Source organism: Vanrija albida, assembly GCF_041260175.1.
Source record: "Vanrija albida strain AlHP1 chromosome Unknown contig_3, whole genome shotgun sequence".
NCBI lineage: Eukaryota > Fungi > Basidiomycota > Tremellomycetes > Trichosporonales > Trichosporonaceae > Vanrija > Vanrija albida.
The window spans coordinates 3137575-3163942 of record NW_027191422.1 but is presented as its reverse complement, the minus strand read 5'-3'; the positions used below and the strand labels follow the sequence as shown (position 1 = coordinate 3163942).

Here is a 26368-nt window from a genome sequence, read left to right as displayed (position 1 = left end):
GCCGGCCGGCCGGCGCTAGACAATCTGGTCCTGCGCGTCGAGCATGCCGAGGACCGCCGCGGGCGAGTAGACGTCGTCGCGGTGGTTTGCATTCCGCACGACCTCGAGCATGCTTTTCACCTGGCGGGTTAGCGTGGCTGAAACAATTTGAACCCACCGAATCCGGCACAGTCACCAGCTCGCGCTCCTGGTCTGTGAGGCGCGCGGCCCACTGGTCCCAGGTGACAAACTCGAGCAGCTCGTGCACGACCTCGATCGCCTGGGCCATTGTGCGGCCCTCTTCCACGCTCTCGTGCAGCTCGAACACGAGCGCGCGCACGAGTGTCTTCTGCACCCAGTCCTTGCTCCCGACCTCGACGTTGGGTGGCAGCTGCGAGTCGCGGAACTGGAGCCACGCGGGGTCGAGCGCCGCGAGATCGACAATCGTGCACCGCGTGCCGTCGCGCAGCCGCCTCGCCAGCTGGGACACGAGCTCGTCGACGCGCCGCGGCGACTCGACCTCGCGCTCGCCCATGATCGCGACCCACTTCTGGCAGAACGGCAGCGTCCAGCGCAGGTCCGTAGGGTGGAGGTTGGGCGTCGCGTCCGAGAACACAAACACCTCGTTGGCGGGCCGCGACTCCTTGGGCACGGCCAGGTCCTGCTCGACCGCGAGGATCGGCGCGGCGAGTAATGGGATCTTGAGGTGGTGCACCACCGTCTCCGAGTCGGGCGCCATGGTCGGCACCTCGTCGATGTACTCGCGCCCAATGCGCGGCTGGGACGGGGGGAAGACGATCTGGAAGCGCGCGGCGGGGAACGGCGAGGCGGGGTGCTCGCCGTCCTCGTTGCAGAAGATGCGGAGCACGTCGAGCGGGTCGAGCGTGACTGACAGGAAGGCAGTCACCCCGAATGTGGAGGATGCCGTCGAGTGGATGTCGAGGCGGCGCGTCGACTCGAGCAGGCGCGCGACGCGTTCGAGAGCGCGCCGACGCTCGTCCCGCGTCCCGGCGGCGGGCGGCGGCTCCGTCTTGGCATAAGTGACGCCCGTCGCGATCTGCCACCACCACTCGGAGCGCGGCACATGCGGTATGCGCCCGAGGCCGTACGCCTCGAACACGATGATCGGGTCGGCTTCGGCCATTGTGTTGGCCGGCCGGCGGGGGTCGCCGGGCGAGGCGCCGCGCACGACGACGTGCTCCCACAGCCGGGCGTCGGCGCGGTCGCGCACGTAGTGCGACGTCGCGCGCAGGCGCAGGAGCGACGCATGTGACGCGTACTGGATCACCGTGTCGAGGATGTGCGGGATGGTCTGGTGGTCGAACCAGGCGTGGTGGGGGGCCCGGTGCGGCGGCTGTTTTGTTGCTGGGCGTTAGCGCTGGGCTGGGGGATGCGCACTTTTTGGGCTCAGCTTGGAGCGCTTTGTGCGTCTGTACTCCTCTGGTGCATCCTGTCGAGGATGCGACATTGTGCGGTGCGAGGGGCCGTCGACGAGATAAGCGTGATAAGATGGATGGCAGGCAGAAATGTTGAAAAAGTGGAGGAGATGAAGGTTTGTTGTTGCCAGATTTGGTTCCATTCGGCAACGACAACGGGGTGGGTGGCAATCGGCCGCGACGTGGAGATGCGACAGCGACAGCGACGGCAACTGGGCCAAGACAAGGTCATACATGGTAGTGTGGATGCACTGCGACGCGCGAGGCTGATGCTACATACTGATGGGTCCCAGTGTACACGCGGGGGCGGCGGTGAGATCGGACACAGCCCGCACCCACTCCGCCAACTCCTCCGCCAAGATCCCGATCGCGCCAAGACCCTACGCCACCGGGCCAGAGTTGTTCTCACACGACCACGGCGGCGTGTACGTAGTCTCGCGGAGGAGGTCCACCACGGCGGCATACACGCCCGCGACGGTTAGAAAGACGCATAGCGCGAGGATGAGCGCGTTGATGGCCGCGGTGATGCGTTCCCGGCGCGACAGGGGCGTGTCCCGCTTGCTCCAGAGGTGGTCGTGGTTCCAGCCGAGGATCATGGGCGCGATGGCTGTGATGGGGCAGAAGACGGCGCCGCTCAGCTCGATCAGGCTGCTGAAGATCGGGATGGCCGACGCAATGAGGTACGCCGAAAGCATGGTGCCGAACGTGCTCCCGAGCCAGGTGGCCCAGTGCCGCGGCGTGTTGGCCGCGAGGTGGCGCGTGCCGGCGAGCAGGCGTACGAAGATGACCTTGGCGGATACCTGGCGGCAGGTTCAGCTACGAACAGCACGCAGCAGGGCTCCACTCACGTGGTTGAAGATTGTGAGGCTCGCACAAAGCCCGGGCAGCGCGAGCCCGTAGCACACCTTCTTGAGGAAGAGGCCTGCGCTCCCCAGCGCCGGCGACGCGACGTACTGCCCGCAGAAGAAGTAGACCGTGCTCCCAACGACGACGTAGAAGCTCGTGAGGAACGCGTACGTCGAGAGCACGGGCTTCGTAAACTTATGCGGGTCCTTCATCTCGGACACGATGCCGTAGCTGGGGTCAGCTCCGCCGCGGGGCACACGCACTAGATTGGCGAGCTGGCCGACGAGAACAGGATGACGTTGAGCGCGCCCATCGTCTCGACAAAGCTCGGGTGCCCGACCAGCTTGAAGTTCTTGTCCCAGGGCCCGTGGGGCGGCGCCGACGCCGGCCGGTCCTGCGTCGCGACGGCCGCAGTGAGGGTGATGACGGCCGAGAGGATGGACATGAGGCCGGCCCACCCGACCCACGACACGTCGGAGAGGGTGCGGATCGAGCTGAGCGCCCAGCCGACGACGGCGGCGAGCGCGACGAAGAGAGCCGTGCACGCGCCGTGCGACGTGACGGCGTTCAGGCCGACCGAGACGCCGACGAGCGCCGCGGCCGCGCAGAACACGAAGACTGGGCGGTTAGCCTCAACTCGGCCTTGTGGATCAACAACTCACAGACGATGAACAGGGCGCCGAAGACTTCGCGCCCCGCCTTCCCGGCGAACACGTACGCCGCGTCGCCGAGCGAGTAGACCTCAGGGTGCGCGATCTTGAACGGCCCGATGAAGGACGCAGACCACGTGTACATGGCCTGGATGCCAACGATCGCCGCTATGCCGGGGAGGAGGCCGAGCTTGTCGAACACGGACGGGATGGCGAGGACGCCGAGGCCAAAGTTTGCCTTGGCCATGAGGACGAAGGCTCCGGCGGGCGTGACCTAGCGAGTGTGAGCACATCTCGCCTTCCCTCTCCTCCCCCTCCCCACCTACTCCTCTGTAATCCGGGCCCCCGTCCTCGAGGTCGCCAAACACGGCGTCGTGCGTCGTGATCCGGCTGTCGAGCGGATCGTCGACCGCGCCATAGTGCTCGATGTGCTGCGAGGTTTGGTGCTTTGCCGGCGGGAGGAGCGGGCGCGAGGGCGAGTCGGGCGGGGGCACGGCGGGCGAGTCGGCGCGCGCCCGATCTGCAGTGCTGCTCGACGCGCTGGATGCTCTAGTCATTCTATGTGTGATGTGGAATGGGTTGTGGTTGTGGTTGCTGTTTGTGGGGTTTGTGCTCCCCGGACGGCGGCCAGTCGGGAACTCGTGGAAGCGAAGCATGACGTCGTCGCGAGTCGGGCGACTCCGACGCCGCGGCGCGCGGTCGTGCTCGTCCGACGCGGGCCATCGCCGCGTCGAGCAAGCATCGCTGCGCCGGCGCGCCGTGCATGCCGAGGTGGGATGCGGCGACGGTGGCCGCTGCGGCTACTGTTGTGAAGTGGGTGTCTGATGCGATGCTCTCCAGGCGAGGCGGGCAAGTGGCCAACCAGTGGCGAGCCGTTTCCCATCACCGCCTTGTTTGCTCCCCACCCGACCCTCTAACAATAGTGCTACATGCATCTTGGAACCGCATCTATAGACAGAATGGCAGCGCCCTAGTACCCGATCACAGGGAAGCGGTTGACCCACTCGTCGCTGTCAATGGCGTTGGCCACGATCCAGTCGGCGAGGTCGCGCCGTCCAACAAAGTACGACTTGATGGCCTCGCCGCTCCTGACGGCCGCAAGGCCGCGGGGCTCACGGTCGTCCATGAACGCCGGGCGCAGCACCGTGACCTGGGGCAGGATGTTCTCCGGCATCGACTCACGGGCGGCCGCAGCGAGGATGTGCTCGGCCGGGACGTCGCGCTTGTCGCTCGGAGTCGGGATGTGCGCCGCCGCCCGGGACACGATGTACTCGAGCCCGACCTTGTCCTCGTGCGGGCCGCCAATGATGAGCGGGTAGATGATCTAGCGTGAGCTCTCGCGTCGGCCTGGACGCACCCTCCACGCCAGCGGCATGACGTCGTGGTTGGACCCGATGCCCATCGACGAGCAGACGATAACGCGGGGCCGCGAGGCGGCAGGCAGCGCGGCGAGCGCGTTAACCAGCGCCGTGGCCGCGACAGTGCAGATTGTCGGGTCGTCGAGCACGCCGCCGCGGATCGTGAGCTTGCCTGCGCCGCCTGGGGGGTTAGATTTGCCACCCCGCGACCCCGTCCCCGCGTCTTCCTCGCCTTCATCGCTCCGCCGCTGCCGCCCTCGAAACTCACCGATAGTAGACAGCACCACGTCAACACCCGCGACGACCTTGGCCACGTCCGCCTGGACCTTCGCGTCGCCCTGCACGACGCGCACGCGCCCGTCGGCAATCGCCCCAGCGACGGCGGCGTCGCCGTCCAGCGCGCCCGGCTTGCGGAGGAGGAGCGTGATGGTCGTGTCGGGGCGCGCCGCGAGGACGCGGAGGACGGCGAGGCCGGTGCCGCGCGAGGCGCCGAGGATGGTGATGTGCATGGTTGGGTGGGGAAGACTGGGGGGTCTTCTCGAGGCCTTCCTCGTCTTCTTAAACCGCTTTGGCCGTCGCTGCCCGTCTCATTATCATTCCTTCTACGCGGCACCGGCGAAACTGTGCCGATGGCCATGACGCGTACCGACTCGGCAGCGCGACAACAGCTATTTTGGCATCGGCATCGACATCGGCATCGACTGGCCGCCGCCCGGCACGGAAAGTCGCTCGGCCTGGGCCGTCCTTGGCCGCCTGCGTTGCGCGCCGACTGCTAGCAGGCAGGGCGGTGCAGCGCCACGCCGACGGGGCGGTCCGCAGCGTCGCGTCGCGTTGGGTGCGCATGCGCGTCGTGTCGGCGTCGATGCAGTCGCGAGATGTCGTGGCCGCCTCGGCTGGATGGATCGCCGAGCCTCGGCGGTCGGCGGTGGGCGATCGCTGCGTGGCTTTTGCGTGGGATGCACGTGCGAGTCACGTGATGTTGTCATTGAGGCTCGTGGCTGCTGCTTGACCTTGTGCATTGCCTTGCGCGTTGCTTTATTTACTTGCTATGCGGGTAAAACGGCGCGCGTACAGTGTGTCATGCAGAATGACGAGGGCTGACCTGGTGTCGCCCACCACACCGGTCCCACCACCCGCCCGTCTGACACACCGTGGCAGCCACCCTCCTACCCACCTTGGCATCACGCACGCATCATCAGCCGCATGCAGCGTGCCTATGCAACAGATCTCCGAAGCTCATGTCGGAGCTCATGTCGGAGGCTACTTCCCCATCTCTCGGAGACTCATATCTGACGTGGCAGTAACCACCCGTGGCGTGGATGCAGATGCTAAACTTCGCCGCGTCCGCCGCAAGGTTGACGAGGTACAAGGTCCGCGCCCGCCATGTCCCGGGACCCCCTGTGGGTGAGACACGCGCTGTCGTAGGCGAGTGCCCCTCGGCAGTAGTCCACACAGCGTATGCATCCCCAACGCTTGCATGCAGCAGCAGCCACCTCGCTCCAGCAATGCCACGACGAACTAATCCGCCACGCACCGCACCGCACCGCTCCGCGGGAATCGCATTAGCCCACCGTCGTGCGGCGAATACAAACGCCCGTCGCCATTCATTAATCATGCCAGCCGTAATCCTCTAACTGGGGTTAACTCTCCACGCCCCAAAGTATCTGATTTACGAGAGCGTGCGTGCGTGCTAGCGGTAGATCCAGGGCTGTGTGCGCGGACGAGGTCGCGGGCAGGGATGCTGGCGGCCCTTGCAGGGGAATGCCTAACCCTAAGACCTTGTGCCTGTGCCTCGACCGCGCTCTTGCTCTTCACCTGTCTGCGTTGGGCAGAGGTTGGGCAGAGGATGGCCGAGAGAGCACAAGGGGTAGAGTAGAAGCGACATGTGGTCGCATGTGGGCGGGTGACAACGGGTATGGCAGGAGGCGACGGAGAGGAACCGGGAGCCTGACACTGTCTTCTGTGACAACCCAGAGTCTGTTCGCTCGCCGACGCCGTGAGCGAGCTGAGCGGACACGAGGCAGAGGCGTGAGAGCAGCGAACTGACCCCACCCTGCAGAGGCACAGGGCCCAACACTGTCGGGTCGGGTTAAGCTTGGCGCGGCTGAAGGCAACCTTGTTTACCTTGCGGGTGGGACAAGGTCTGGCCGGGTACAGAGTTAAGGTATTGTCTTGGCTTTTCTGTGCGTGTGTGCGGGTGTGCGTGCGTGCGTGCTCGGAGCCTGACTGCGGCGTGCGTTCGTTTTCGAGGCAGCTTGCGTACGCGTACGTAGATCATGACCCAGCACAACACGGGCTCCACACCTCTGCTCCACCTCCATAGCCGCGACACACAGCCTCGGCTCGCCAGCCAGCCACACTATGACCGCCTTTGGCATGACAGCAGCGGGAGGTGCCGTCCCGTCCCCCCGGAGCAGGCGGACGACTTGAAACGCTGCCTCCAACTTGCGAAACCCATCCCCTCTGCCCCCCGGCGCCGCTCCCGCAGGTGAGCCAAAACACGAGATCATGGCGGCGTCGTACCTCGCCCACGCATATCCGCCCCGCCCAAGATTGACAGGCACGGCCCACTATGTGACATGTTGGGACGGCAACCAGCCATCCCGCGGGCGTGCTTGCTGGCTCGGAGCATGCCCCGCCGGCTGTCACCGCCGGAGGTGGGCGCCGCTGCTGATGCATAGCTGCGCTCGCGACGGAACATTGAATCCTCCGAGGGGAGAGAGCTTCCGTGGATGTGCGGAACGAACATGGCAGGGATCAGCACAGGGGCTAGGTGGGCTCCTCGCCCGGCGTCGTCGTTCTCGAGAGGGTGCGGCAGCAGCTGACCGAAGCACCCCATCCTACAGGCTGGAGCTGCGAGCTGGCCTGGAGCCCTCCGCAGCCATCCATGCCCACCGGTGCCGACATTGCGGAAGCGGATTGGAGTGGAGTGAGCCGCCGAGCCGACTCTAGCTCGCGAGTTCAGTCGCGGTATCGACCAGTATGGCATGTGCGGCTGCTGGGTGCAGCCGGTGCCGTCGCTGCCGGCAGTGAACCCAGCATGGCATGTGTTGAAACACCTCCCCATGCGCAGACATGACAAACACGAAGCACTAGCCGTCTTGAGCACGTTTGTTGCTGTGCCGCTCGTAGTCGGTGGATCTCGTCGCGGCTGTCGTCCTCGGTCAACACAATGGCCCCATCGTGCCAGGCACATGTCGCTGGTTGGGAACCGCTAGCGCCGCAAACCAGCGCTCCAGTGCGCTGTATCTCCCATGCCCCAGATCCTGCAGCCTCCACAACCCTGCGAGGGTATGCGGACATCTGGTGGCGCAGCCTCGAGCGGTAGCGGCGGGCGGCACTGGCTAGCGAGGGCCCAACGCCCACCCGCTACCCACCCCTCGGCCAACAAGCATGCTCACATGCACACCCCACTAGCCCCGAGGCATTCCTCGCGCAACCCGCTAGCAGCCTAATGTCTTGGAGCGTTGAGCCCAGGGTCGGCCTCTCGTAAACGTTGTTCCCAACAACGACCGACCATCACAGCGCTCAGGTACCCGCCGTCTGGACCCCTGTCGTCGGCACGTTTGGTGCATCAGGGGGGCGGCGCGAGGAATCCATTCCAGAGTCCAGAGATCAGTCGGTGGCCATGTCCACCGGTCCTGCTGCTTCTGGGTATACTGGTCGCCGATATCTGCGCCGCCCCGCTCGCTTCTCTCCGCCCCCCCCCCCCTCTCCGTGCGCTCCCTGCCCCCCGTCGCCCAAACAAGCGCAGCCCGTGCCGCGGCGCCGCCCACCTGGCGGCTCGCTACCACCCCAGCCGACGCCAGGTACACACTGTACACCAAATAGCCTCAGAGTCAAACATCCCCAGAGGGTCTCGCAAGGTACCGAGCCTGAACCAAGGACACACACGCGACGGACGTGTGCTGGCAATGTGCTCGTCCTCTCGTGCTCGGCACGCCCTCGCCCGTCCCCCTCCCCCTCCTATTCCACTCTGCGGCCACACGCCGCCCGCCCCACTGTCGTAACATTGCGCCGCACGCCCGGGGTGAGGTAGCCGGCCGCGTGTCTGCGCTTGGCTCACCGCCGTCCAATCCGCGGACTGGGGTACATCATCCAAGGGCTGCTGGACGCTGCGAGAAGACAAGTCTGCCGGTTGTCTTGGGGGCCAAGGTATAAGAAGAGCGCCGCTGCGGTCGCCTCTCCCCAACTTTGCTCTCACCCCCATCTGTTCATTACTCCACACCATGTCCCTCCCCGACTACGCTACCAACCCCGACGCGGTCCTCGGCGACGATGCCAAGTGGCGTCTCGGCAGGGCTCCCGACTACTCCAAGACCCGCGAGGTGTACCGTGCTGGTGAGTGTCGCTGGTGGTGAGGGCGTCGTTGCTGGTGGGGAAGCGGTTGTCCCCAGCGAGCGGGGCGGGAGCGGGGCGGTGCGGCTGGGGCGAGGGCGGGTGCTTCGGGCGGGCGCCGCGCCTGTCCTCGCCCCACTGGCGCCTGTCGAGCTCGAGAGCTTCCACAGCGCCGTCGCTGCCAGCCGCTGCCCGCCGAGGCATGTAGCTCGGTGGTGGACGCCACTAGGCACTACGCCACCGTTGATCCCTGGGGCGCCGACGTCGGCGCTGGTGCATCTGATGGGACCAAACCATCTCGTGCTGGCTGGGTGCCCTACTGCCCACCCGGTGACTGCTCGGAGCCGAGCTGACTCTCCCAGGCAAGAAGCAGAACCACAAGCCCGGATCGCTCGAGGAGATTGTCGAGAACCTCGTCAAGAACTGGGAAATTGAGGCGTCGTTCAAGACCGACTACAAGGACTGGCGCACCGTCGACCAGGAGGTCTACACCTTCTCGCTCAACGGCGGCCCTCCCTCGACCGGCCCCGACATGGTCCGCATCGGCACGTACAACGCGCTCCTGCCCGACTCCAAGTTCTACAGCCCCAACCACAACGACTACGAGCAGAGCCACAAGATCTTCAAGCGCATGATGCCCCGCTTCGCGTGGGAGGTCACCGAGGTCTACTCTGGCCCGCCCGTTGTCGCGTTCCGCTGGCGTCACTGGGGCGAGATGAAGTTTGACTATGTCGGCCGCAACGCGTAAGTCGGGTCTCGGGTCGGGTTGGGTGGGGGCGGGTGGGGCGGGTGGGGCGGGTGGGGAAGGGTGGGGTAGCGCCTCGCGACGCCACACTGTCACCTCGCGCCACTTGCACTTGCCCACCTGGTAGATAAGAACGAGACTAACGCCCGCAGCGAGGGCAAGAAGGTCCGCGTCAAGGCGCACGGCGGCATTATCGACATCGAGGGCGTGCTCGTTGCCAAGGTCAACGACAAGCTCCAGATCCAGAAGATTGACACGTGGTACGACCCATTGTCCTTCTTCCGTGAGGTCACCAAGGAGGGCCAGGAGGTCATCATCGAGGACGACACCGGCTCGGGCTCGGACAAGGAGGGCGCCAAGTGCCCGTTCATGCAGTAGGCGGAGATGACGACGAGAGTGTTACGACCCGGACGAGTTGTAGGGGCTATAATCGATCCACGAGGGATGTTACCTTGCCTCCAGACTGAACGGTGCAGTGCATGCGGCGAGGTGCGGGGTGCACGTCCTGCCTCCTGGAGTGCCAACCGTGCGCTGGAGCGTTGTACGATGAATGGCGCTCCGGCCCGTTGCGCGCGGACGACAGGATATCTTCGCCGTTCCAGCGCCGGCACCCCAGGAGGCGGAATTCCTAGCTCACTCCCTGCCTCTGATTTCGCGCGCCAGATCAAACCGGCGCGCTTCTTCACCCATCTGCAGCTCCCAGGCGGGGCAACAAGGTCGCCGAGAAGTCCCGTACCCCGACCCATCTTCGACTCGCCGCACGCCGCTAGCCTCTACCTCTCCGGGAGTGTGAAGCGGAGCTTCAACTTGTGGGCCGGGCGCACCGCTGACAGAGAAGACACGACCGCACAACACCGGGAGCCATTCGAGTGCCGGGGTATCGCCTCCCGGGCGGGGCAAATGGGCCAATCTACCCCCCGGAGGCTCGCCCTCACTCTCCCACCGGCATCTTAGCTCCCGGAGACGTTTTACTAGGCTGCACCATATACATCCAAGACCAGACCTCACTTCTTGACCTTGTCCTCGACCGCCTTCTTGGCCTTGTCGGCTCCCTTCTCGACCTTGTCGGCGCCCTTCTCGACCTTGTCCTCCACCGTCTTCTTTGCCTTATCGGCGCCCTTCTCGACCTCCTTCTTGCCCTTCTCGAGCGCCTTCTTGCCGTCCTCGACCTTGTCCTGCGCCTCGTTGACGAGCTCCTGCACAATCTTGCCGAGGGCCGGGCTGAGCGCCGTCACCTGCTTGACGACGACCTCGGGCTCGGGAACATAGTCGATGTACTTGTTGAACTGGTCCTGCAGCTGCTGGGCGTAGGCGGCGCTGTCCTTGGCCTTGTCCTTGAGCCACGACTCGATCTGGTCGGCGGGGAGGCCGGCCTCCTGCGCCGTCTTCTTCAGGTCGGCGACGAGCTTCTCGACGTCCTCGGGTGTCGCGTTCTGTACGCCCTTGACGAACGCCTTGCCGGCGTCGTCGCCGTCCTTGACCGCCTTCTCGACAGACTTGTACACCTTGGCGGCGGCGGCCTCGAGCTGCTTGAGCTGGTCGGCGTGCTCGTCCTTGATCTTCTTGACATACTTCTCGAGGTCGTCTGTCGATGGCACCGAGCCGACAATCATCTGCGGTGGTCAGCCTGGGTCTGTGCCGGCTCCACCACGGCCGACTCACGTCAATGTAGCCTTGGTACTCCTTGCCAAACTCGTTCGAGAGGCTCTTGGCGAGCTGGCCCCACTTGACGTTCTCAACCTTGCCGTCCGCGTCCTTGATGGCCTTCTGGACGTGGTCGAGCAGCTTCTTCACGTCATCGTTGCTGTACGCCTTGAGCTTGTCGATCGTGCCGACAATGTCCTTGTCGCTCAATCCCGTGAGCAATCCACTCAGCGAGCCGCCGCCAAGAATAGCAGTCGCAGCTCCGGGAAGGGCGCTCTTGGCAACATCGGCGAGGTCGCCGGCCGACTCGACGCCAGCGGCCTCAGCACCCTGCTTGGCGACCTTGGCGGCCTTCTGGGCAACGTCGGTTCCCTTCTCAACGGCCTGGTTGGCGGCGTCGCCGACCTTGTCCTTGACGTCGTTGATCGCGTCGAGAGCCGAGTTGAGCTTGTTGGCGACGTCGCGGATCGGCTTGATGTAGAAGAAGCCCGCGATCGCAAGCGCACCAATGGCCGAGAGCACGGCGTAGTTGGATCCCACGACGGCCGTGTTGGACGCGCCTCCTGCTGATGACGAGTTGAATCGGATAGACTGGAGCTGAGTCGATGGGACGCGAGGGCGGGTGGCCGCCTGGGGACGTCAACACTGTGCCAATCAACAAACTCACCAATGGGCGGCGGTAAGCCGTGCGCTGGGCGTTGATGGCGATACGAGTGACGGGGCGCATTGTGAGTCTGCCGTGTGTGTGAGTGGGGGGAATGATGAGCGAGTGGGCTACGTCGAGCTGTTATACCAGAACGCAGCACGTCGTTTTTCGGCCCGAGACCTTCATGACGTCAAAGGGCCTGATAATGATGATGACCATGACCCGCTCCACAATCCTCGTCCAACCCGGCGGCGGCACTCCACCCCTCCCGCACCGCGTGTTCAATTCAGCTCAGGATGAGGTCATGCTCACCACGCGGACATCGCTGACGCGGTCCGGAACTCCGCCAAAGACGGCGACGTCCAGATTCGGGGGACTTGTAGCAGATCCATCGCCCTCCCCGCCTGGTCTCGTGTCTGCCAGGCCGACTCACATACCGCAACAAGGATTCTGTCGGCAGCTCCCAGCTTGCTCATCGCAGAGCATGTCATTCGCCCGCCCGATGTCTTGACATTGCATTGCTTGTGCGTGTACTGTCGTCGTTGAGTTTGTGGTCCACGTCGAGTTTGTGGTCCACGTCGAAATCCATCTCTGCCAGAGCGATCAATGACGTCATTCGCCAAGCCTGCCTGGCTGGCTGGGGTTATCCGAAACGAAAACAAGTCACCCGTCTCTCTCTCCACCAGCCCACCCACCCACAACGATTGTTTCACGCTTCAAGTCTCTCTAGTCTCGCTACTCTGTGCCTCTGCGTCGCAGTCTCATGCAAGCTACGAGCCCGAAATCACCGACGTCAGAGCTTTCCCCCATACCCGAATCATGCGCGGCTCGGGGCCCAGGCGCATCCGAGAAGCCAGCGGCCGCGGCCCCCGACTTCAGCGACCCATTCACTCCAACCTCAGAGAACGGGAGCGGCAACGGCGATGCGGCATCCACAGTCCGGCACAGAGCAAGGCAGACGTCCATTAACCCTCCCGAGTACCGGCCACGGAGGGTCTACACGCGCCGTTCGATCGAGGGCATCGGCACGGATACCGCGCCAGACAGGTATCCCAAGCCCGTTAAGCGGCTGCCGTTTCGGCGAAGGCTAGCGCTGACGAGCGATGGCTGCGAGCTCAAAGCCGAGGATAGAGCTACCGAGTACCTGTCCCTGTTCTATGGTGAGTCGCGGGTGCCGCGTGCCGGTGCTGACTCTAAAGACCTCGTGTTCGTCGCCGTGCTGTCTACCTTCACGAGCACACATGATCTGCGAACCCCGTCTGGAATCCCCGTCTTCTTCTCGTGAGTGGACGAGACAAGCTGAGTGCTCTGCTGACTGCCGGTCAGCTACTACACGGTTCTCGTGTGGATCTGGACATCCCAAATCCACTACGACACGCGGTACGAGGCCGAGGACTTCTTTCATCGCACCGCCAAGGTCTTCCAGATCATCCTGTTCGTCTACATCGGAGCGTCTGGTGGAGGATGGGATATCGGCAGCATTCGGCGAAAGCCGCTGGATCACGCGACAGTGGGGGTCGGAGAAGCGCGCGCCGTTCTCGCCGACGCGAACAGCGCTCGCGCTGTCGAAAGCTTCACCACCGTCGGCATCGCGTTTGCCGTCACGAGATTCATCCTGGCCGTCCAGTACTGTTTCGGTGCGTGTGCCTTGAGCTGTCGCGGAGCTGAAGCCCAGCAATTGGCCCGGCCCGAGCCGTGGGGTTGCCGACACTCCCGCCAATAGCGTCAGTGGCATCGCAGCTGCTATCATGTTCGCTTGCCATCGTGGCTGTCGTCATTCCTGCGTCGTCGGCGGTACGGGCTCGAGTCAAGCCGGCCATGTTCTACCTCGGTATCGCGGAGGAGGTGATTGTGTGGGCAACACTCCAGATGTACACCCGTGGGTGGACACCGGTCGACGAGGTGACGAGGCGATATGGCTCGTTCACGCTCATCATCCTGTGAGTGCCTGCGTGAGGGACTTGCTGACCCGACTCAGTGGCGAAGGATTCGTAGCCTTGACGATTGCGTTCAATCGCGCAATCGACGGCCTTAACATTCGGGACTACTCGGTCTACGGGCAGGTGTTTCTCGGTACGTACAGGACGCGGCGCAAGAGCTGAGCCCACCAGTCATCCTCATCATGTACCACCTCTGGTCGTTCCTCTTCTCCAACTTCCGGAGCACGGACGCGATCAACCCCTACCGGACACTGGTGTGGGAGTTTGTCCACTTCCCACTGCATTTCGCGCTGCTTCTCCTCATGGCCTCCTTGACTGTGAGCCTCGCGCATGAAGCGCTCTGACCAACCAGAACATGATTGTCGCCACGACGTTCTTCGACGCTATCGACATGGCAACCGAGTACTTCGAAACGATCAAGAACGCGACGCTCAACCACAGCCACCTATCCGCCAAGGTCGTCGAAACGATGATGGTCTTCCTCATCCGCATCGAGCCCGGCCTCGGCGTCGACCTGGACAACGTGCTCGAATTTGTCGAGAAGGACAACGCCACGTCCTCGGTCGCCGAGGTGATGGAGATGCAGCTGTTCGGCCGGATGCTGAAATTTACCGCTACGGTGAGTGCGCGGGTGTCTGGGGTGGCAAGTTCTGAACCACCTGCAGAAAGTCAACGCCAAGCTCAGCGACAACGTCTCCGCCGAGCTCGCAGTGCTGCAGAGTTTGAAACCGGAAGATGGGACCAACCACACGGTGCTCAACGAATCAGTCCAGCTGGCGGGCAAGGCGCTTCAAGGGCTGGCAGACGATGCCGCGAGTGGCGCCCTGTGGCTGTTTCCCATCGCTGTGAGTCGTCAGCGGACCACAATATTGCCCAGCTAACATGCCCAGGGACTGACCTTGATCCTCACGGCCGTGCGGTCGATGGTGCGGTACCGGTTCACGGGCAAGGCCGGCTACCTGGTCCACGGTTTGCCGATCCTCGCCGGGACCGTGCTCGCGCTCCTCGGCCTGCTCGGTATCGGGAACAAGGAGCTCTACCTCGTCGCGTCTGACGCCTCAAACTTCATCCACAACGCCCACGTCAACCCGCTGTATGAGCTATTCGGCGTATGGGCCATTCTGATCGTCGCCGCCATCTACACAGCTGTCAATTTGGGCTCAATGGTGAGTCTGCATGGGGTGGGTTGTGCTAACCTGGATGAGGCGGCGCTCGGTATTGTTCATTACTTCCGGGGCGACGTATTCCACTCTAGTGACAACTAAGCAACTCATGCATTGCATTTACAAGAGACCAACGAGCGTACCTAGTCTACAGTTCAGAAGACCAGAAGTTCCGCCTCCATCTGGGAGTTGAGCCAGATGAGGATGGGCTCAATGACATCACGAATCCAGTTTCGGGTTTTTTTATATCCGCGGTCCTTGAGGAGTCCGCCGAGGAACGCCTCAAAGACGTCCGCGTCGACCTTGGTCGGTGAATCCGCACAATCGCCGGCGTTCTTCTTGCCCGTGAGCAACATGTCTCTCAAGGCGTAGTGGCGGGAGACGAGGCCCAGTGTCTCATTCTTGACAATGCGCACCTTGATATCCTACGAAACAGTCAGCGTCGTATGAAGCCAAACTGACCTGCCGACGTTTCCAGGTAAGCTCGTCATACTCATCGTGAATCAGAAGACGAGTGGTCATTTCAAGAATGCCATCACCTAGTTGTTCGAGTGGTTCGTACGAGAGTCGGAAGTTATGGGCTGGCGCCGCAGACTTGCTGGTAAAGACCTGCTTGCGAAGCGCCTTCCCCTCAGCCGACTCGCTGAACCGAAGAAGTGGCGGGAATTTGAGCTTGGGGATGTGGGACGAGCAATGGGCCGAGTAGGCAGTTCGACAACAGTCACAGACACCACACGGTGTGGGGAACCGCCAGCCTTGGCGGGGCCTGGGCTGCACTCGTGTCCTTTCCTCTCGACCGGGAGGACAAGCGCACTGCCCCTTGGCGCAATCCGGCTTTGGGTCCTTCTTGGCCTTCTTGGACTTCTTTGACTTCTTCGACTTCTTGGGCAGGGGAGCGACGGGGCGGGTAAGCCCGAGTACGTCACTCTCGAGACCGGTAAACGCGTGGGTGAGGGGCTCGGTCGACTCGGGTGGTTTGGTCGAGGGCTGTGACTGCTGGAGCTCCTCCAACTCGAGAACTCTTGAACTTCTGTCAGCGGCTGTGACAGACATGTTGCCGATGTGTACGAACCTGTTGGCCAAACGATCTCTCTGGACAGTCATCGACTCAAGTTGGCGCTCGAGCTCCCTAACTCTGTTGTGGTCAGCACAGCTAACCCTGGGGGAGCAGGTTGCCACTTACCTCTCGTCCTGTGGGCAAGCGTGAGGCGGCGGCTGGTTGCTGGAGGTCGCACGAAACGTAAACGGGAAGGGCTGGTTGGTCGTGCTCCAGGCGTAGGCATGGGCCGTGGTGGTGTGGAAGGGTGGGGGTGGGTGGGTCGCTACGCCGTGGTGCATCTGCAAGTTTCCCTGGTGCGGGTTGTACGGCCATTGTGGGATACGCTGGGCTTGAAGATGCTGTGACTCTTGGTTCTGCTGGGTGGACGTAGAGGTGAACGAGCCGGCGGGAGCGTAATGATTGAGATGCACAGAGTGAGGCGGTAGATGGCCGGGGGGGCGAGAGACGGCCTTGGCAGGTTGTAATGGCTGGGAAAGGGAGCGGAGCGGCGGTTGTCGTGTGGTGTCGGTGGCCCCACGGCTACGCTTCGCGGCAGGGGGGCCACCAATGAAGCTCTCTTGCGGTGTGGGCGGGTGTGCGCGCTTGTGCATTTTCGATGAAGGTGATGGTGGTGGGAAGGATGATGTTGGATACAAGAGACAGGACGAGCTTGGAGACGTGATGAGAAGAGTGACGAGGAGGAGGTGGACGAATGTTTGCGTGTAAAACGAAGGGCGGCCAGCCTGGGTGCATTCCTCTTCTCATGGGCACCGCTACACCCAGCTCGTACAGTGTGATTGAGGGGCGGGGGCAGAAGACAGTCGCGTGCAGGGTCGCGAGTTGATTACAGGAGGGTCCGTGCGCGTCACTACGGTGGCAGAGGGGATGTCATTTTCAGGGTCCAAGGCGGCGCGACCCAGCATCGAGCAGCAATTGCGCAGCAGGCAGCAAGCAAACACCCAACCACTTGGACGAGGACAGTCGCGCCGCACTACATTGCACCTTTTTGCCGTGTTACCAAAGCAAAAGCAAGCAACAGCGTCGACCCAACCGCCAGCCAACATTACTCTTGGGATAAATGACAAGAAATTAATTTGCCACCCACAACCGTCACACTGTCGGTTGACCACGTTTATGCTCACTCGCTGTCGAGCTGTTTGTCGGGTGGAGCATGCAGCAGGTGCAGAGACAGACGCGGTGCTATCATTCTGGGACACACTGATGCGCGAGGTACATGCGATGCAAGGTGATTTCAGTCATGTGCACCGAGACCGACGATCCCCAGGTCGTCAGCTGTATGTAGCGTGCATAGCATCTTGCTGGAGTGTATGTGAGGTTTGGGTGCATCTAAAAATGTTGAATGGAGTGCCGGTGTAGTGTGGATGATGTCGGGTACGGTGTGGGAGCTGCAGGGGCCGGTGATAATGGCTTAGCATGCACGATGGCAACGATGTCGTCAATAGCCAAACGGGCGAGCAGTGCCACTTTCACATCTTCGTTCACCGGCGAAGCGACTGGGTTCGACCCCCGCGGTGGCAATTAAATTTGTCGGGGTCCTACTCAGGTGACCTGGCTGGGGGTGTATGCTCGCTGCTGGAATTGGGCCGCTGGCCACACCGGGTCACATCGTACCGCCGGTTCCGGGTTTCGGGTTTCGTTGTCGTGTATCCTTCCAGTCGTGTATCCTCCCTCCCCCCTCTCTCTTTTGTCACTCTCTTGCATTGCTTTACTGTTAGGCGAGTGGGTGTGCAGCGCGTAGGTGGCTCTGAACTTGCGGCTGTGTGCTCACCCGCCTGGCGACACATCTGCCGAGGGTCGTTGCGCTCGCGACTTTGCCATGCACCCGCGGTACCCACCACCACTTGCGTCTGTGCGCGCTGTTGAAGTGTCCCAACATGGACAATGCACATGGCAAGGCTTGGACGTTGACGGATGCCTGGTGCGTGGGTGATTTCTTTTTTGCCACCGAGCAAACAACATCCACCGAGCGACTAATCGCCGCGGTGTCCAACAACTATCGTTCCCCATCCACGATTCTGCTCACCCCCCTTCTCTTTGTCCACTCTCTGTCATCTCCCCAACCCACCATGTCGACGCGTCGACGCACACCCTCGCACTTTGGAACAGCCACGCGACCATCCATCACGCCCACCCACCTCCCACCAGGCGTCGCGCGTCAACCGCGTCGATCTCGCACAGCGGCACACAGTCACCACTGCACACACGCACACACCACCGCACACTCCCACGCGCCCTCACGCACTCGCACCTACACGCGCGTACAAGCACTTCGCACTGCCGTCGTAAGTTTGATGGGATCGCGACGGCGACGGGCGTGCACGCACCCCACTTCGCAACCCAATCAAGGTACGAACGAGCGAGATTGTTCACTCGCATCCCGCGCACCGGTCACAACGTCGCCCCCCGAGCACCATCACTGGCACCATCACTGGAACCGTGCTCGAGTCTCTCATAAACCAACGCCAACTCCGCTTGCCCCCTCTTCCACTGCACCTTCTCACTTGTCACCATCACCTCACCCTCGCGCCTGTCGCCCTACAACTCGAGTCTATCAACATGGTGCGCACGGCCAGCACCAGTCCCCTGAGATGTTATCGCTCCAAGATACGTGAGTCAATACGAGTGGGGACAGCGATGCTCATCACTCAGCATCGGAACAGGCTGATCAGCACAACAAGAAGCCTCTCCCTGAAGAAAACAGCGTGACTGAGCTTGTCGCCGCTACAGACGAGTGGGTACATACCGTGGCGGTGCCCTCACTGACCCGCACAGGATTCTTCAACTCTATCGCAAAGAGTCAGAAGCACACCGAAAACTCATTAGGATCCTCAAGGAGCGAGCCCCAGCTGAGCGCGACATTGTTGCCTGCCTCGAGGAGTACGGTGCCGAGATCACAGCGAAGCTCGAGGGGGCAAACGCCAGGCTTGCTGCCGCGCAAATCGCCGCCTCGGCCGCCGACAAGAAGTCCAAGGCATACATTAAGATAGCCAGAAAACTACGGGCTTGGACTGAAGACAAGCTGGCGGTGGCAGAGAACAAGCTCGACGAGACTCAGCGCAGGCTTGCCGCTACTCAGGTTGAACACGCCATCACCAAGGCTGAGCGGACTTCATCCAAGGAACTGATGAAGGCTACTGAGGAAAAGCTTGAAGCTGTCGTCCGCGATGGCCATGAGGGCACTGTCGAGAGATCGGTCCATTGTTCCACCGCAGGTAGCGTAGACCTCGAGTGAGTCATCGGGGCTTTCACAGCTCTCAGGGCATCCTGACTGAGAAACCAGTTCACACCGTCATATGGAGGAGGTTTACCGCCCAGGGTGGCGCTTTTGGATTCCTTGCGATAGCCACTGCCAGTGTCGTAAGCCGCGTCACCCCAGGCCGTTGGGTGGACAGAAGCCGCGTTGTGGTAACTGCCAGTGCTGTAGTCGGCACATGGGACAACACGTCGTCGAAAACGCGCCGTTCCCAGCCATTCCACGGCCGCCCCGGCTGCAGAACGAGCTGCTCCTCAAGCAAGCCTTCACTCATCTATCAGCTGCGGCAAACTACGGTAGCTCCTATGAGGCGCTTGAGTTTGTAGGCGATCGCCTTCTCACAGCCGCTGCCACCACGCTTGTTGCCGAGTGGAGCATGAAACCAAGAGAACGTGAAGTGAGTGCAGGGACTTTAGATTCGTCAATCGGGGCTCACGAATCAGGCCATCGTGGAGCTCATGGGTCGCAACACCACGATTGCGGAAATCACTACTGCGTTGGGTCTGGATCAATTCATCAACATCAGCGCCGAGATTCGGCCTTCCGTTGATGATATGACGAAGATCCGCGCGGATGTATTTGAGGCCCTGCTGGCAGCTTACTGGAAGGAGTTCGGCCCGACTGAGGGCCATAGGATCATCACGGCTATTATCGAGCCCATTTGCGTCTGGATGTGGAAAGAGATGCGTGCCGACCGTCTCTGGCCCCGCAAGCCTCTTCCTCGTAGGTAGTGTGCTTCAGTCTTGGGTGCGATGCCCCCGTTTTGGTCTACATGCCTTGTTGCTAGATCCTTGCTCGCCTTCCCCGAACAATGGTCCCATCCTGCCAGCTGCTCCCCAATTTATTGTTCATATGCATTAGTAAACTCCCACCCGTTCGCACCGTTTGTGACGAGAATACGTACTCTCCGCTAACTTTGCCGCCCATGCCGCGATTGTGGATAGTGGGACGCTCGTGATGCCCCTGCTGTTGTTACATAGGCCACGAAAACAAACACGTGATCTGGATCACAACACGTGATTTTGATCACAGCGAGCCGCGTACACCTCACACTCGACGTGGAATGGATGCTATATGCAGGGGTCCCTTCAGTTGCCTTACAGCGGTAAACCGTTGCTCGGGCTAGCCTCCATAGCTTGGCAGGAGGAAAGAGTGTCACGGCTAGAGGTCACGGCAGTTCCCTGGGCCCGGGCATGAGCGCTCACAGTATTCGTGGGGACGGCGAGGGCCGTTTGTTAAAGCCGCGTCGACGCGCATGAACGAGCCGCGTAGTGGACGGACACGAGCGGCGTGGTGGACGGCCACGAAAGGGCCGTGCGCTGGCGGTATCAGGGAGAGGCCAAACGGGCGGCGCGGCCAGCGCGGGTGGCGCGGGTGGCAAAGTCGCGTGGTGTGGCACGTGGCGTTGGGCGAGGCCTCGCCCACCCACCCTCTACCAAGTTGGGACACCAAGCCAGCCATCTCCACCGGGCAGCGGGGAAGCATGCAAGAGTGCCGAGGAGGGCGGAAGACTTGTGGCGCTCACATTGAGACTGCTGCGGAAAGTGCCACGAATCGACCCTCGCATGCCGTAATCCAACTGCCTCAAACTGGGGCCCCGAGTCTCGTCTTGGCTTGCAGTTCGCCCGCATCTCTGACAGGTGACGGCTTGTAGCCATTAAGAGACTGTGTCCTTGCCACTGCCATTGGGAAGAGGCCGGGTGAACAGCATGAGCGGGGGCTGCCTGGCATCGTCGCACGGCCGTCGTCTCGCACTGGCGTCGTCGCACGCCTCCGTCTCGCACTGGCTTCGCCGCCACACACGCACACACTCGCTCTCCACCGCCCCCAGGACTCTGGGGTGTGTCGGTGGCGAAGATTGTGGGCGCGAATCCCACGTCGCATCCAGATCGAGGTACGGGACGGGCATGCCCGTCTGCTCGCTCGCAAGCCGCATCCGCTCGGCAGCGTCCAGCACACCACCTACCCCCCAACAACCCCAACAGTCTCCACCGTCCACCAAATACGCACGACTCTCTCTTCCTTCCCTTCGACTCTTGTCACCCTTGTCATCCTCTCTCTACCTCTCTCCCCCTACCGCCTGCAACATGGTCATACCCACTCCAACCATACGCACTGCCGCCCCTGGTGGGCGGCTTGTCGACCGCTGGACGCCCACCCACACTGTCTCGTATGACCGGGGCGACCAGTCGATAACCCATTCGTCTTATGATAGCACCGAAGAGACCGTCGACGTCGAAGACTACCTCAGCGACACCGACGCTTCCGTTGAAGTCATGCCGACGGGCAAGCGCGAACGCTCACATGGTTAGTCTTCTCAAAGACGACGACATGATGTCCAAGAGTCGACAGCTGACGGAAGCAGACGAGTCTCAGTCCCCGCCGCCAAGCAAGAAGACCCGTCCGGATGCCGAGCTTGAGGAAGCGAGGCAGATGTAAGTTCAACCGGGTTCTCTGGAGATTCAAACGCACGTAGCATTGTGGAGTTGCGCCAGAGGATCGATCGTCTCACAGAGGGATTCTCTGCAATGATTGAGGGGCTCTCAGCGGAAAGCTCGAGCTCGGAAGAGGAGGCAGAAGACGAGGAGGAGATGGAGGAGAAGACAATGGAGAGCGTAGCGACGAGCAAGGAGGAAGCCGAAGTCAGCAGGTGAGTGCCAACCACTGTCAAGGGATGGCCGCAGCAACTTTCTTTGATTGACTTCCTACAGGGCAGACAATGGCTCGAAGGTCGAAGCGATGGGCGTTGAAGAGATGAATGCCCGGTGAGTACCACACCTAAGTCTCTTTGGGCCCATGAGCTTGACCAGGTTAGGGGGGGTCATGTGGCACTGATACGCTTATCCAGAGCTCAACGGGAAAGGGACCTGTGTAACCGTGCGATTGGGCACCGCAAGTGGGCTGAGGATCATGTTCGGAGGCTCAAAAATCAGCTCAAAAAGAAGGAAGATGAGTGAGTGCGACAACAAAGCCTGACTAATTCCGAAGGCTCTCATCCTGCAAGACTCGGCTCGACTATGCTGAGAATGAGTGAGTGCGACTGGGAGGCAGAAAACTCAGTCCAAAAGAAACTCGTCCTTCAAGCGTCTGTGGCAATATTCCTCACCAAAGTATCCGCTCGAAAGGGCACAATCAGATCATCGCGCGGGTTTGTCTGGTTACGATATCCGCCAGAACATGAGGCCCACCAACCTCTGCGTTCAAGGCAGGTGTCGCTGCCTTCGCCTGTTTGAGATGGCACCAAGAGCTCGACAGTATCGCCCATGCCGCGTCTGCAAATGTTGCAGCGACTACGCGGCTGGCCACATTGTCAACAACTTCCCCTTCCGCAAGATCGGAGCACTCCCCCGCCTCCAGACAGAATCCCGGATGGATCAAGTTCTGTCCCACGTCACTTACGCCGGGCGGTACGGACGAAGCTATGAGCCGCTTGAGCTGGTTGGTGATGGTCACCTAACTGTAGCTGTCAAGACCATGATGTCCCGCTGGAACAACATCGGGGCTGCGGAGATTGACGTAAGTGAGCTTTTCATGATCGGTTGCTGATTGCTAGACAATTGCATCCCTCGTAACCCGCAACACTACCCTGGCCGCCATGACCCGGCACTGGGGTCTCGCCGACCGCATCAAGATCAGCCCTCGCGCGAACCTCACTCCCGAGGAGCGCATCAAGGTGGAGGGCGATGTCTTTGAGGCGTGGGCTGCCGCCTACGTCGAGGATTTCAAGCTTGAACGCGGGTACCAGAAAATTCAGGAGATTTTCGACCCGCTCTGTTACTGGGTGAGGCTGGAGATTCGCGCGCGTCGCCTCTTTGTTCTTGATCCTCAGGCATAGAGGCCGGTGGGAAGATGCGCTGCTCTAGGCGTGGGAAACAGCGCCCTGCCAAAGTGTACAAAAGGGCGTCAGCGAGTAGTTTGATGTTCATGCTATGTTACTATATTCAAGTCTCTTCCACCATGGCCGAGCTGCGTGTACGTGCTCACCAATGTCGTGCCGGACGTCTTGCCACAGTATTGCCCGCAGGTAGCCAAAGGGATACTTCGCTGACAGCACACGCTTGGGAGTAAAAGATCCAAACAGCGCCACTGCATTGTTGGTGTGAGGGCTAAAAGGGTGCGGCAAACAAGGTAAACACGCGCGCAACCTGTAGCGGTGGGGCAGTGGTAGAAAGGCCACTCGGTTGATGAACCGATAAAGTTCCACTTCTGCGACCAGTGTTCGACTCCCGCTGTGTGAATCCCATCTGCTGCAAAAGGATCACTAAGAAACATAGATTATAGCCTATTCTATAATATATGGCGGGCTGGGCCTGTAGCCTCCTTACCTCGAAGGGCCGACAAAGGAGGACCTCCCTTCTCACCGGAGCGCGACAGGGAGTGGGGGGTTGCACTCTTTTGTTGCGCACCCCTGACAAATCTCCACAAGAGTGCGAGGGGGTGTCCAACCAGACGCCAACTGCTCAAACCTCAGGAATCGAACCTGATCAGCATACCCGCAACCTGCAGCGGTGGAGCAGTGGTCGAGGAGACCACCCAGTTGATGAACCGACAAATGTTCCGCCGTTGTGACCAGTGTTCGACTCCCGCTGTCCACCTTCAAGCCCAGCAAGTCTCAAGCCTGACACATAGATTATAGCCGATTCTATAATTCATGCCATAGCGGTCTGGGCCTTCACCTCCTACCCCCGTGAGGGCCGACAAGGAGGACCTCCCTCCCACAGCCGGGACGACGGGGAGTGGGGGTTGCACTCTTTTGCTGCGCATCCATGACAAGTTTTTACCAGAGCACAGCGGCTGGGTAAACCTCAGCGCCTCAAACAAAAGAATCGAACAGCAGTGTTCCGTAGCCGCCATGTTGCCCAACCTGGGACAATGACATCCATCCCAGTTTGGTCGCGCGCAGCCAGCCCTGCCCAGTTTGCCGTGCGCAGCTGTCACGAGAAGCGAGCATCATTGGCCTTGTCGTTGGCGGCAGGCCGGGTGAAAGACATGGGTGAGCGCCGGTCAGGCACCGGCTCGCACCTCGTGCGCCGCCACACACTTGCGCCACACACTCGCACAGACTCAACTCACCGACCCCAGGGCGTTGACGCGTGCGGATACCGACTGCCGCATTCCGCGTCGCTTCCAGATTGGGATAAAGGATGAGCAACCCATCTGCTCGCTCCCAATCCTTGCGAATCAATACACCTGCACCTGGTGGTACCCCCGTAGTGCCCCCAGCTTAACGTTGACATTTCAACAAACCTGCACCTGTGGAACAGTGGTCTCGCGCACCACATTGATTAATGTTTCACTTGTGTGACCAGTGTTTGATCCCCGCTGTGTAATCCCACCGACTTTCGACTGGATTGCTGAGAAACATAGATTATAGCCTATTCTATAATAAATGGCGGGCTGGGCCTGTAGCCTCCTTACCCCAACAGGGCCGACGAGGAGGACCTCCCTACCCCAACAGGGCCGGCGGGGAGTGAGGGGTTACAACCTTTTGTGTATCGTACAGACTCGAACAACCATGATACCAGCTCACCGAGTCTAACTGACTCAAATCTGCACCCCGCCATCGAATGGCCGCGGGCTCGCATCTGTACGCGGTCAACCGGCGGCACCTGACAAGAGACGTGTCTGTTGTTGACGGGCGATGAAAAGGATGGGTCACTCGCGGGCACACACTCCCACCCGACCACCGCCAGGGCATCCATGTGTGTTATGCGGGCGACGATGGGCACGCTTCCCACCTCCCATCCAGATGAAAGGATGCACAGGATTGACAGCCAGCTCTTCATTCTGCCCTGATGGACCAGTCACGACGATGCCCCCAACAATCCTACTCAGTTTGCACTCCACCTTACCTTCTCAAATACGAACATCTCAACACTTTCAGTACCCCATCCTCTCGTCTTTTAACATCACCACCGTCATGGGCCGCCGCCGTCTCAACCTGAATCCGCGGGCACCACCTACCCCACAACTGGAGTCAAAGGACGCGCCCGACGGGGCGAGAAGCACGCCGCAGAAGCGTTCCGGCGGTGAGGTTTCAAGTTCGTTCTGCACCTGAGACGGCAATGCTGACTACGCACGCGTAGAGCAGCAAACCGAGCCTGGCGTCAAGAGGGGCCGCGCTGGAGACGATGACGCGTCCAAGCTGGCAGCGGCAACGAAGAAGTAAGTAGCTGCCGCACCGGTCCAACCGCCGACTCGGTCTCCCAGAATACAGCACCTCCACCGCCAGCTTTCGACCGCCCGCAAGGCAACGACTCGGTGAGTTCGCATAACGACACCTCAGTACTGACCATACAGCCAGAGGGCTATCTCGCGGATGGCTGTCGGCAAGATGAGCACCATGCAGCAAGAGCTTGTTTCTTGCCGCGACAAGCTGGTCGCTTCTGAGATGAGTCAATCGCAAGCCTGGTGGCAGCTGGTTGTTGTTCAGCAACAGCTCTCCGCAGCACAGCGGGAGGAAAGCGCAGCGGTGCGCACGCTTGCAAAGGTCAGTTTCGACCTCACCACCGCCAAGAACAGGGCCGAGACCGAGGTTGCCTTGGCCCATGTCGAGGTCTTTTCGGCTCAAGGCAAGGTCAGTGTCGCAGAGATGGCGCTTGCGGCTGCCCGAATCGAGTTCAGCAACGCACAGAGGAAGGCCAAGAACGAGTTGGCGGCCGCACAGCGGAAGGCGCAGATCGATCTGGCCGCTGCGGAGAGCAAGGCCACGTACGACCTTCAATTCGTCCAGAGAAAGCTGGTCGCCACCGAGGACAAGCGCGCCGCGACTGAGAACAGCCTTGCCCGTGCCCGTCTCGACTTGACCGGCGCCAAGATGGAGAATGCCACCGCCGAAAACAAGCTCGCTTCGGCGACAGTCAGCCTCGCTATAATGGAGTCAAACCTCTCATGCGCACAGAAAAGCCTGCGCCACGCCGAGGAGATGGCCAAGGTCGACATTCGCAGGGTACAGATGCAGCTCGGTTGCGCCGAGGAGAATCTAGATGCGACCAGGAAGGACCTGAATGAGACGAGGACCGACCTTGCCGCTACCAAAGCCGACCTCGCCACCACCAAGACCGAGCTGGCCGCTGTCCAGGCCGACTTGACGGCGACCGAGAAGAAGCTGGCCGAAGCGGAGGCGAGCCTGGCCGCTGTTCAGGTCGACGGCGACACTACCACGACCGAGACGGGGTCTGCAGAGGCATAGGCGGTGACTATCAAGGAGGGGTCGGCGTCTATCGAGACGGAGTAGGGTGGGAGGTGGAGCAGCTGTAGGGCAAGGGACGATGCAACAGTGTGTCGAGGCAATTGGTCCAATGACTCGT

General features: G+C 61.5%; 11 protein-coding genes across 11 annotated transcripts; 6 read left to right on the top strand and 5 right to left on the bottom strand.

Moving 5' to 3' along the window:
- Positions 1-15: 15 nt before the first annotated feature.
- Positions 16-1447, bottom strand: Q8F55_004559 (uncharacterized protein; the record flags this gene model as incomplete). Its single annotated transcript, XM_069353072.1, has 3 exons — positions 16-120; positions 158-1344; positions 1378-1447. The coding sequence occupies 3 exons, from the start codon at positions 1445-1447 to the stop codon at positions 16-18; spliced, it is 1362 nt and encodes a 453-aa protein (XP_069210490.1).
- Positions 1448-1795: 348 nt separating this feature from the next.
- Positions 1796-3468, bottom strand: Q8F55_004558 (uncharacterized protein; the record flags this gene model as incomplete). The annotated part of the gene is made up of 5 exons (XM_069353071.1): positions 1796-2215; positions 2264-2492; positions 2525-2879; positions 2924-3185; positions 3238-3468. 5 exons carry the CDS (start codon positions 3466-3468, stop codon positions 1796-1798), a joined length of 1497 nt encoding a protein of 498 aa, XP_069210489.1.
- Positions 3469-3881: 413 nt separating this feature from the next.
- Positions 3882-4778, bottom strand: Q8F55_004557 (uncharacterized protein; the record flags this gene model as incomplete). The annotated part of the gene is made up of 3 exons (XM_069353070.1): positions 3882-4235; positions 4269-4450; positions 4538-4778. 3 exons carry the CDS (start codon positions 4776-4778, stop codon positions 3882-3884), a joined length of 777 nt encoding a protein of 258 aa, XP_069210488.1.
- A 3720-nt stretch (positions 4779-8498) lies between these two features.
- Q8F55_004556 (uncharacterized protein) lies at positions 8499-9730 on the top strand (the record flags this gene model as incomplete). The annotated part of the gene is made up of 3 exons (XM_069353069.1): positions 8499-8610; positions 8970-9351; positions 9505-9730. The coding sequence occupies 3 exons, from the start codon at positions 8499-8501 to the stop codon at positions 9728-9730; spliced, it is 720 nt and encodes a 239-aa protein (XP_069210487.1).
- Positions 9731-10356: 626 nt separating this feature from the next.
- Positions 10357-11723, bottom strand: Q8F55_004555 (uncharacterized protein; the record flags this gene model as incomplete). Its single annotated transcript, XM_069353068.1, has 3 exons — positions 10357-10965; positions 11015-11626; positions 11664-11723. The coding sequence occupies 3 exons, from the start codon at positions 11721-11723 to the stop codon at positions 10357-10359; spliced, it is 1281 nt and encodes a 426-aa protein (XP_069210486.1).
- Positions 11724-12405: 682 nt separating this feature from the next.
- Positions 12406-14847, top strand: Q8F55_004554 (uncharacterized protein; the record flags this gene model as incomplete). The annotated part of the gene is made up of 10 exons (XM_069353067.1): positions 12406-12802; positions 12842-12923; positions 12969-13279; positions 13318-13582; positions 13621-13715; positions 13754-13899; positions 13935-14201; positions 14248-14427; positions 14473-14748; positions 14788-14847. The coding sequence occupies 10 exons, from the start codon at positions 12406-12408 to the stop codon at positions 14845-14847; spliced, it is 2079 nt and encodes a 692-aa protein (XP_069210485.1).
- A 53-nt stretch (positions 14848-14900) lies between these two features.
- On the bottom strand, positions 14901-15798 carry Q8F55_004553 (uncharacterized protein; the record flags this gene model as incomplete). Its single annotated transcript, XM_069353066.1, has 3 exons — positions 14901-15170; positions 15208-15388; positions 15560-15798. 3 exons carry the CDS (start codon positions 15796-15798, stop codon positions 14901-14903), a joined length of 690 nt encoding a protein of 229 aa, XP_069210484.1.
- Positions 15799-18361: 2563 nt separating this feature from the next.
- Positions 18362-19037, top strand: Q8F55_004552 (uncharacterized protein; the record flags this gene model as incomplete). Its single annotated transcript, XM_069353065.1, has 3 exons — positions 18362-18413; positions 18455-18536; positions 18578-19037. The coding sequence occupies 3 exons, from the start codon at positions 18362-18364 to the stop codon at positions 19035-19037; spliced, it is 594 nt and encodes a 197-aa protein (XP_069210483.1).
- A 397-nt stretch (positions 19038-19434) lies between these two features.
- Positions 19435-19789, top strand: Q8F55_004551 (uncharacterized protein; the record flags this gene model as incomplete). The annotated part of the gene is made up of 2 exons (XM_069353064.1): positions 19435-19455; positions 19502-19789. The coding sequence occupies 2 exons, from the start codon at positions 19435-19437 to the stop codon at positions 19787-19789; spliced, it is 309 nt and encodes a 102-aa protein (XP_069210482.1).
- Positions 19790-21145: 1356 nt separating this feature from the next.
- Positions 21146-22893, top strand: Q8F55_004550 (uncharacterized protein; the record flags this gene model as incomplete). Its single annotated transcript, XM_069353063.1, has 7 exons — positions 21146-21365; positions 21424-21493; positions 21770-21823; positions 21907-22011; positions 22047-22088; positions 22346-22574; positions 22612-22893. 7 exons carry the CDS (start codon positions 21146-21148, stop codon positions 22891-22893), a joined length of 1002 nt encoding a protein of 333 aa, XP_069210481.1.
- Positions 22894-24978: 2085 nt separating this feature from the next.
- Q8F55_004549 (uncharacterized protein) lies at positions 24979-26250 on the top strand (the record flags this gene model as incomplete). The annotated part of the gene is made up of 4 exons (XM_069353062.1): positions 24979-25099; positions 25145-25223; positions 25269-25319; positions 25359-26250. The coding sequence occupies 4 exons, from the start codon at positions 24979-24981 to the stop codon at positions 26248-26250; spliced, it is 1143 nt and encodes a 380-aa protein (XP_069210480.1).
- Positions 26251-26368: the final 118 nt, after the last annotated feature.